The sequence below is a fragment of the Trematomus bernacchii genome, unplaced genomic scaffold (assembly GCF_902827165.1).
Source record: "Trematomus bernacchii unplaced genomic scaffold, fTreBer1.1, whole genome shotgun sequence".
Lineage (NCBI taxonomy): Eukaryota > Metazoa > Chordata > Actinopteri > Perciformes > Nototheniidae > Trematomus > Trematomus bernacchii.
This window is the reverse complement of record NW_022987605.1, coordinates 1,122,357-1,132,955: the sequence shown is the minus strand read 5'-3', so window position 1 is coordinate 1,132,955 and position 10,599 is coordinate 1,122,357. Positions and strand designations below refer to the sequence as shown.

The following is a 10,599-nucleotide window of genomic DNA, read 5'->3' as shown; positions in this document are numbered from 1 at the left end:
TTGTTGTTCTTTGTCCTGTTTACACATGCAGACTAACTCATGCAGTTCTAAGGAAGACCAATCCTGTAAGTGAGGCAATGTGTTGGAAACAGTCCTTCACTTCAAATGTGTCCAGGGCCAAATATGAGTCTGTATGAGGGCCTTTAATGTAAGTCTACTCAGCCATTCATATCCATTATGTCATAATAACTTGCTACAGGCGTAGCTCCACATCCATCAACCCCCCCGAGCCTGTCACTCGTTAAATCCTGCAGCCTGCTGCACTTTTTTCTCCCAGGTTGCCGTGCACTGCTTTTTATTCTTCTGGGGAATTTGGAAAGTGGCCACCTTCACCGCATTCTTGAGCAAGACTTGCTGACATCTGGCCACCACAGAGAGGGAAGAAGGATGAGCGGGGCTCCTTGACTTGGTCCTGGTTGTCTCGTATACCCTAAAGGAAATGATATATGAGCACCACTATGGTTTATTCAGTGTGATACGTTGCAAAAAAGAAGCCATATACGTCTTTAATAATTGATGAATTGTTCTTGTTTGGGGGTCCGACATAAGCCTGCTGTATAAACTGATAAGACTTTAGGATAGATATAAAGGCGGGTAAACCCATGCTTGTAAAGGGCCTGTAACGGAGGTGATCTCTGGGCCCATAGACCGAGGCCTCCGCTATGGATAATATAGCGTCCTTACTGGCGAAGTATGTTGATTTGTTACCTGGTTTTATTTTGAAAAGTGTTCCCCCTCCCGTCTTGTCTGTTACTGGTGATTGTGTTCACCTGGTGCCCTGTGTTGTCTCCTCCCCCCTCACCTGTGTCCTGTTCGGTTGATTAGTTTGTGTGTATTTAGGCTCTGTGTTTCCTGTTTTGTGTGTGAGATCCTTGTGGCTGCTGACTGTGTTCAGGTGGACAGCAATATTGAGGCTGTGAATCATGTGTCAATGATGAATAAATGCCCACACCGGGTCGTATTTGGACGTTCTGCCTCTGCCTCGGCCCGACCAAGCCGGGCTTGGTCGGGCCGCTGAATTGTCAGCTTCACAGGGCCACATACATTTATTTGAATATAATTGACAAAAATGAAATACCCTTTTTAATATCGACTAATTTTATTTCTTTAATGGAATGAGCATCTTGCTATAGATATAGATATGAAATGGGAAATTGCAGTTACAGAAGCCATCAGATCATAAGCAAATGTTGTGGGAAAGAAACACATTCTCAAGCGGTGGAATGTAACTACATTTACTCAAGTATTTTACTTAACTTAGGTATATCCATTGTATACTACTTTACACTTCTACTCCACTACATTTAGGAGGCAATATTGTACTTTTTATTGAACACTCTTAACACTTACTAGTTACATTTCTATATAAAAACACATGATATACTGATTTGATATGATGCAGTAGGCTACATTACTATTAAACCCAGTATATCACAAACCTCTAAAACTGACAAACTACACGTTTAAAAATCCTCTTAAATGTAAAAATATATATATAATATTATATGATAATACAATTCGGTGACAGAACCATTTGCATACTGGGTAATTCTTAATTTACATTTAGCTGATAAATATTCTCTACTTATGATTATATAGTAACATTTTGAATACAGGATCTTTGTTTACTTGTGATGTAGTATTTTAGGACCATAGTTTTCTAATTCTACTTAAGTAAAGGATCTGAGTACTTCTTCCACCTCTCCACATTAAGATAACAAAAAGCAATTTTCATATAGGGCATAAGCTAAACTGAAATATAAATGGACCAGAGACTGAACTCAAACGAAGATGCTAACATGTAAAGGGATTGAGAACTCTGATGAAGGAGAGTGCCTCCTCACATGATATGATGTAACACAGGACCTTTGCTTTAGCATGAGGAGGCTCTGTGTGTCCATTGAAAGCCTCACAACACAAACAGAGGAGGGGGACAGCTGAAGGCTCTTTGTGGTTCAGATACTCAGAAACAGGATTACACTACAGGACGGACTGTGCATTTCAAACCGAGCCCAGGAGAGCCAGCACGGCTCGGCTCAGTTCAGTCTGTCTCTAATGTTCGTCTACAGGATATTTGTATGGAGGACTGAACAGCAAACAGACTGAAAAAGAGAAACTCAAAGCTTTAAAACAGTTCGGCTCTCCCCGTTAGACTGCCTCAAGGGCAGGCACGCAGTTATTCAGAATGGGACCGGAAACGGAGTGAATCTGCCTTCAAAATAAGGCTCAGGTTTTCTCTCTGTTTTAATTCAGATTAATTGCTTTACTGCCCCGACTAAACAAACAATAAAACATCCGAAAATATGATGTAATTGTAATGATAAGACCGTGAAAAAAATCAAGGTTAAACATATGAAAAAAACTGGAGAGAGAATTGAAGACGAAATTAAGAGATCTATGGATACATCTCTCAACATCCATATGAATCAGAACTGTAAGCAGATTTTCTTTTTCATTATGGATATTTTACTAATCACTCCACTTATAAACTTGAATGACACACAAAGACCCAGAAGTACTTGTACTGTAATGTATCCTATTATTTTCGATGGCGTTATTATATGATCAGTATGACAGATGAACAGATCGCCACTGGGCTTACAACTAAAGACACAGCCACGCAAAAACTGCGGCAGGGACGCGGGAAGGGGGGGGGGGGGGGGGGGGGGGGGGGGGGGGGGTGCTGAGGGGGCTGCAGCACCCCCATCTGTTGGTGGAGAGTTGTAACTGCAACGCCAAAAAGTTCACTAAACAAATCAACAAAATACAAAAGTTTTATTTGTAGTTACTATTTTTGAGTTAGCATTTTAGTGTAAGCAGTCTATAAAAAGCTTCACTATATAAGAGAAAGTGATAATGCGGTGTGTTTCTTCTGTTGCTCTGCTATAGAAAAGAAGCTCGTCAGTGCAGACAAGATCAGGGATGGGAGTTTTGTGAAAGCAGGGTTTAATGGCGAAAGGCAGGGGAAACATTTAGGGAGCATGAGAAGTCCCATCAACACACAGGCCGTCAACAAACTGGCAGCATTAAAAGGAACACAGATGAATGCACTGCTCTCACAAGCTGTTGCTAAAGACCAAATGACTGCATTTAATATGACGTTATTATACAGGGCTGCCCCTCCCTACAGATCACGCAGACCCCACGGATGGGGCCTCATTTTGCGGAGGCAGCCTCCTCTGAAGCGCAAACGTGGCGCACCTACAGTGTAGTAGCGTGCCACAGTTTCGCCGCTGCAAGGCTCCACTAGCACACCCCCTCTGCACTCTTACCTGGTCCTGTTCAGTCGTCCTCTGATTAGCACCCCCCCCCCCCCCCGCACGCCGCACCCCTCTCTGACTGACTTCCCGCGTCCCATGTGTGCAACTCCTTATGCGTACTGCAATTTTTGAAGTGCCGGAGCGGCGTTCTGGTGCTCTCCGTCAGCACTACACCCATGTCAGTCGAGACATATACCATGTGATGACACGTTAGGCTTGTTGTGTTGTGTTCTGACCTGTGCCAGGAAAAACAGGCACTCGCTTGTTTAATTCTTTTGCGGTCTATATTTCTTGGTTTTAATTTTTTTTCGTGTGTTTATAAATTACCTCGAGGGCCGTATCAAATGGTTTCGCGGACCGTATACGCAGGGCCGGCCCTTGTCACTGGCGAACTAGGCGGTCGCCTAGGGCGCCAGATCTGGAGGGGCGCTGCGCTGGGAGAAAAAAATAATAATAAAAAAAATATTAAAATATATATATATATTTTTTTTATTCTGCCTAATTTTCTGCCCTTGATGTAATACATTTATATTAATATCCCTAGAGGATGTGACGTCCACCCCCCAATTAAAACATGTTCATACCATAATTAATACAATTGAAACCTTCTTTATGTATACAACCAACAGGTCAATACGTTTCAGTTGTTGTAGTGTATTTGTCTTTTGTAGAGATTTTTCATTTATTCTTTATATATTCTATTGTGTATTGCTTGGAAGGGGGGCACCAAATCATAATCTCGCCTAGGGCACCAAAATGTCTAGGGCCGGCCCTGCGTATACGGCCCGGAGGCTGGAGGTTCCCCAGCCCTGGTTTAGATGTAACTGGAAACAACCATTATGACCTTTAAAAGTGATAACTACCTCTTCGTTTTATTTTGAAACTCACAAGCGGAACCCCGGTATTAACGCTTATGTAACTTGATGCGAGTACCTGTCAAACAGTCTCCGGTTCTCCCCGGTGCTTTGCCGAAACGCCGGTCGGCTTTAGGCTCACAGGGACTCACGGCAGTCGTTGTCCCAGCTATCACCCGTGACCCGGGAAATATTTAAACGGGACCTCACGGTAAAGGACCGAGCACCGGCACACAGAGCGTTTGGCTTTAACCCCGGGGGATTTATTCCCCTCCGCAGCGGACTGCATTGCAACGGACCGGAGCTGGATGAATTGAAAGTCGGACGTGGATCCAGGCTGAAGGACGGAACAACAGGAGAAGAGAAGCCTGTATTTGGGGGTTGAATGCCAGTCTGACCTACATACCGCAGAGCTGAATGGACGCTCCTTCAGGACCTCTCTGCTGTGTGGAAGCATCTTACTGACTGACGTCCTGTGTAACCTTGTAACACAGTAATAAGTGACCTTCATTTTTATTTGCTGCTGCAGATCTGTCCAAAGCAAGACATGTAAATGTGGATGTGACTGAAGAAGGAGATGCAAACCATGCATTATGCTAAGAAGGGAACATGATATAAACAGCATGAATATCATTGCATGCTGACGTTTTTGTAGGGCTCTCGGGTCAAGAGGAAGCGAAACATATCAAAGCAGTTGGCCTGAGAATTCTCTTTGCTGAACTCTGCCCTGCCGTTTTCTCACGGGATACCGCTAGAATATACACCATATCTTCTATTTGGATAAGCCTACAGCTCATGGGGCCCACAGTGGAGCTGGGGTCAAAGGTCGACAGAAGAGCAGGGCTGAAATGTCTTTCAAACCAGAGCAGCCGGCAGATGCCTTATCCACACATAAGCAAGAGATTGTATGGTGATCATTAACTGCTGTAATCAGCCGACAGTTAAGCAATAAAACCTTCAGTGCTGTGCAGGAAAGCACAGATTCAATTAAACACTTTCTGCTGTCAGAGACATTAACTGTTGCCAGTATGCTTCTAAATTGTGGCCAGTCAATGCCTCTTCTGAGGCACACGGATGTGCCGCATCGGGTCAAAGAAAACTTCATCTTGACCGGCTACCGCTTCCCAAACTACAGCGTGAAGGATTGCTTACTGTCAGCATTCAGGCCTACCAATGAGACAGGCAACTTCTGGACACACTTCCTGCCAGTTTTTATCTTTGCATATTATTTCGTGGAGGTATTTGGTTGGGAAGGTGCGCCACATGCCGACTCCCCGTTCTTCTATCCACTGTGGAACTACTTTATTGGGGTCTTCTGTCTGTTAATGGCTAGCAGCATGGCCCACCTGCTCAACTCAATGTCTCTGGTGGTGAGGGAAGTCTGCTTCTTTGTGGATTACGGCACCATCAGTTCCTACACAGTTGGCTCATCTTTGGCGTACTACTACTACATCCACCCTCGAGCAGGTATAGTGGAGACAGGAGGCAACAATGGCTCCCAAACGGACTTGAAAGAGGAACCTGCAGGCTCTCTATCCTATGCAATCCCAGACTTCTGTGTGTTTTTTGAGAACTTCTACATCCCTTCCGCATGTCTTGTCGCGATCATTTGCGTCTTGTCTTGCTGCAATACTCGACAGAGGTGGAGGCGGCATCGATACCTCATCCGAACCTTCGTTTTCCTCCTGCCGTTCCTCGTCTCTTCCACGCCCATTTTCTACCGCCTCATCACCAGATCACCTTACTCCACCACCTCCTCGTCCTTTGCGGCTTCCACCTCTACAGCCGGCTTCTTCTATCGCCACTGCTTCTGGCTGCTGGTCTCAGCGGTGTTCAACATCAGTAAGATCCCCGAGCGGCTGGCCCCGGGGCGCTTCGACATCTGGGGCCACAGCCACCAGTGGTTCCACTGCTGCACCTTTCTGTCCATCCTGGACGAGCTCCACCTGATCAAGGCCGAGGTGAAGGCCATCCTGCTCAGCCCGACTCTGCTGCTGCCCCCCGCCACCCTCGCCCCCCTACCTGGACCTACAATTACTTCAACCTATGGGGTGATGCTCCTCCTCCAGACCACCATCATCTCCGTCATCGTGTGGTTCTCCTGGCATGCCAACTGCATTTTCGGACCCGAGAGAGACAAGCTAGCAAAGGAACACCCCAGGGAACATCTCAAATGCCACTGAACATTTCCTGTCCTGAATTTAAATCCCTCATATGTTCCAACCCCTTTAAGAGTGATTTTCAGGCTTTAATAGGCAGAAATCAGGGACAACGAGAGATGAAAGGATTATATTCTGAGCTCACCACATGGTGGCTGTCTGGTTGAGTGGATATTGAAGGACGTTGCCAGTTCTTTCCCCTGAGCTGCTCCTGCATGTTCCAACAGGATGTGTGAGCAGTGGCGACAATGACTACCTCTAGGGAGTGTACTGTACACTTGAGGACACAGGAAAGGTGTTGGTACCCAGCAGAACATTTTCCACATAACACTTGGTAATGTGGTTTGAATGTCATTTACAGAAGTTGCTTATGTGCAGTCCAGTAGTTCCTCCTGTTGCACTTCCACTTCCCCTAACCTTGAACGGCATATTTCAAGAAGGCCTGCACTATGGTTGCAGTTGAACCCGCTGTTATACATTGTATTAGGCTCAATTGGCTTCTGGTGACCACACCTTCTCTTCCTCTGACTTCCATGAACGCTCGCACGCACTTTCATTTCCTCTCCTTTCCTCTCCTTTCAAGTGACCCTTGCAGCAGGAAGCGCGGTGGCCTTGATGACGCAACAGAAATAACTGAGAGCTTATATCAGTCTTACAGTAAAGCACTTTCAAACCCGCTCTGTCATTAAGAAGTCATGCTCGCTTTTAACTTTAAAGGACGTGTATCATTACTGAAGCAGGAAATGATGTCCTGCTGATGTGTTTTGTTAGTTTATTTAAATGTGTAGTGTATATATAATGCGATGACTAGTTCCCCATAGATGATGTTCAAACGTGTGCTCTTGTTCAGATTAAATGCCATGTCAATCTGAATTGTCAGTATAAAAGCGTTCTCGACCTGGTACTCAATCTGAACATTCACATGTCTAACATTCAAAAAGATTCCTAAGCAGTAGCTCCATTTCAAACGCCTGCTTTGAGATATTTTTGGACAATGTAAGCAGAGATTTCTTTTTATGTCGTCTGATGACCGCAGCCTTTCTGAGCAAAAGCCATACTGGAACAGCGACAGTCCTACATCAGGAACTTCCTGGTTAGATCTGCACTCGACAGTTAGATCAGGTAAATAACAGTTTGCACATTTCATTTATTACCAACACCTTCGAGTCAAAGAGCTAAGCATCTGTTTTCCTACAAATATTGTATACACCAGGCAATCTTTAAAAAAACCCAGATGGTCTTTTTTTGTATTTTCTGAATATATTTGAGTGACTCTTCTTTTTAGTTATGCACCCATTTAAAAAGGAAAAATGTCCTTGCTCAATTCCATAACCAAAATTGAAAGTTAATTCACAGGTTAAATTAGGGATGCTCAATTCATCGTATTTTAATCGCAATTACGATTTTGGCTTGCAACGATTATGAAAACAACATAATCGAAATAAAACAATTATTTATTTTATTTTATTGGTTTTTCAGTTGAATTATACTTAAAGTTCAGGGTAATCAACTGTTAAAAACATGCTGTTCAATTATTTATTTTTTTAAATAAATGGATGTTTTCAAAGTAAATCGACCCAAATAATCGAGATTATCATTTTTGCCATAATCGAGCAGCCCTAGGTTAAATCAATGTTGTGTTTTTATTGTTTCATACAAAAATATATACATTTTTAGTTTGGTTGCTATATTAATTATCCTGATTGAAAAAACATTGAACAATTGAACAATGTCTTCAGAACAACATTAAATGTTTTTTAGGGCTATCTGGGTTTTTAGAGATGATGGAGTATTTATCACCTGAACAGAATGAATGCTTCATGTGTTCTGCATTATGGGACACATCTCTCTCTTTATCAGCTTCAGCTGCATGAAGCATGTGAGCCGTGTGCTGTAGGATGATCTCCTGCCTGCTAACGTTAGATACAACCTGGCTGAACACCCTGTAGACTGCTTCTGTCTTTATAGAGTCCTGCTGGGTTTGGTTGTTTAAAATCTCTTTTGCAAATATCTTTGACTGTGCCAATTGTCTATGTCCATGTGTTTCAAGTAGAGGCACAGGGTTCGGGGAGAAGGTGAATTATTGGTCAGTAACAGATCAAAAGTACAGCCTTAAGGCCTGTGCAGTTTCTAATGTCTCAGACAAAAAGAAAAATGTCCGAACCTTCGTCAATGATGGCCGTTGGATTTGGTCTGACAGACTGAAGTGTGTTTTCTGGCTCATCGTTTTTGGCGTTTTCATTTCTGCTGGGTCACTTAGTGGCATGTTCGATTGCATTCCGTAAATGTGTTTTGTCTTTAACAAAATACATGGTTGAGGGTCCATGAAAAAGTTCTGTGTTTACCTGAGCCTGACGATGAAGGAAGAGGAAATTGGATTTGAATGCAGAATTACCAAAAGGTCATTTCTTTGTTCAGAGTTGATTTTGCACTGAAAATGTTACATGAGCATTAGTGAGATGAAGATGTGTTGTCTCTGTGTTTTCATGCTGTTCTGTCCTCTGTGATTAGGGAGGGAATTCCATCTAAAGTAGACTTGCATGTTACGTTTACATGTTGATAACTCATGTTGATAACTCATGTTGATCACTGTCTAATTTCAGAAATATGATTAACACTGTATAAGTTGTTCTCATATATACCGCTGTGTTCCCGTGAACAATGTTTAGAGATGATTATGTATATTATGTACGGCACTGGAATGAGTACATGTGATAATCACGCTGTTATAGTGCACTTTAAATTTAGCAAGATGTTCCTTTAAGGGTGGACCACTGTATTATTCATTACATTTCAGGTTTAGACTCTTTCAAAGAGTAGTCAGAGAATCATCAGATTATGATGCATCCAATGTTTTTACCTCAGTAGAGCATGTGTTGAAGAACCATCGTCCGTCATCAGACCTGAATCTGTTGTACTGCTGTCTCTCACCCAGTGATGTACTCAGGGCGGACTGAGGAACCACTAACACAATATCTACACATTTCAATGGTCAAGTAGGGAGGGAGGATATTTATAGAATCTGCTAATGCTGACAAACCCTCCTCCAGTATGGAAATTGATGTATCAAATAGCTCTAATTTGGATGATTTTATTGAATAAATTATGCGAAAAAGTTGCAATCATTGTGCCAATGTATTCATTCACTGTTTATATGACACTTCATATGGCTCTAGATTCAAGCTCACATTTGATTTATTTGTGTTTTCTAGCCGTACTAGCAGCATCACCATTTGATCCAGAGTGAACGATGAATCCTGAAGAGTTCAATGATCTACACGATCCTTTGACCTTTCATATAGGTCATTTCTATCAAAATGTTGATTTGTAAATGGAAGTATTTATATATTTAATGTATTGTGTTATTAAATATTTTTTTTAAGTAATCAATCAAAAGAAAAAAATGTATGAGTAATGAGTCACAGTGAATTTCAAATATTTTTAAGTCAGGTCAAATAAAACCCTCCTACCAAGTACAACATTTAAGATGATGAACACATAATGAACCAATAATTTAAATACAATCATTTATCAAATAAAAAAAAGAAATCTGGCTCTTTAATGTCCCATTGTGCAAGGAAGAGTACTTTTACTTTGCTTAAAGTATATTTTGATGCTAATACTTTTACTTAAGTAGAACTTTGAAGCACTTTTACTTGTAAATGAGTATTTTCACACTTTAATATTTGTACTTTTACTTAAGTAAATAATCTGAGTACTAATCTGACTATTTTTGGGATTGACAAAAGAAAACACGATTCCCATTTCTAGGCTTTATGCTAAGCTAGGCTAACCGCATCCTGACTAAAAATAGACTACACAGGATATTTTGTTTTATCTTCTAAGCGCTCGGCTCTCAGCACTTAAAGGGTTAAGTGAACTGAAAGGTTTACAAAGGTTTGAATCATTCAAATGTGTTTCAATGAGTGCAACACAACCTCAGCTATGTTCATTTCTCCTGGAGCATGTGCTCATGCTGTGTGTGTGCTGGCCCAGCACACATACAGCAACATGCTGAGGTCATGCGTGTGGGAAACACGTGCAGCTGCTTTTATGTCAAAGTCCACTCCTCCCCCACCAGCTTTTTTCCATCCCCCCGTCTGTTTGAGACAAACGGCTGGAACAGGAACCAGAGAGGAGACCCTGATCAATGGCCGTCCTCTCACAGTGTCTTCTAGTAATCCAACAAGAGTACATGTAATTCAGTCTGAGTGGCAAGTGATTAAAAATGAAAGAGAAGTGCCGGAGGAGCATGATGAAAGTGTCAGATAACATCTTTCTTTCTGCTGGAGGATTAAGTTCTAACATGAGTCAGCGTTTTTGCAC

The 10,599-nt window shown here is 42.3% G+C and overlaps 1 protein-coding gene across 1 annotated transcript; it reads left to right on the top strand.

Moving 5' to 3' along the window:
• The first annotated feature begins 4,209 nt into the window (after window positions 1-4,209).
• paqr9 (progestin and adipoQ receptor family member 9) lies at window positions 4,210-9,392 on the top strand. The gene has a single exon (XM_034130909.1). It carries the CDS (start codon window positions 5,143-5,145, stop codon window positions 6,295-6,297), a length of 1,155 nt encoding a protein of 384 aa, XP_033986800.1. The 5' UTR covers window positions 4,210-5,142; the 3' UTR covers window positions 6,298-9,392.
• Window positions 9,393-10,599: the final 1,207 nt, after the last annotated feature.

Coding starts and splice junctions, on each gene's coding strand:
- paqr9 (XM_034130909.1), top strand. CDS start 5,143: ATGCTTCTAAATTGTGGCCAGTCAATGCCTCTTCTGAGGCACACGGAT.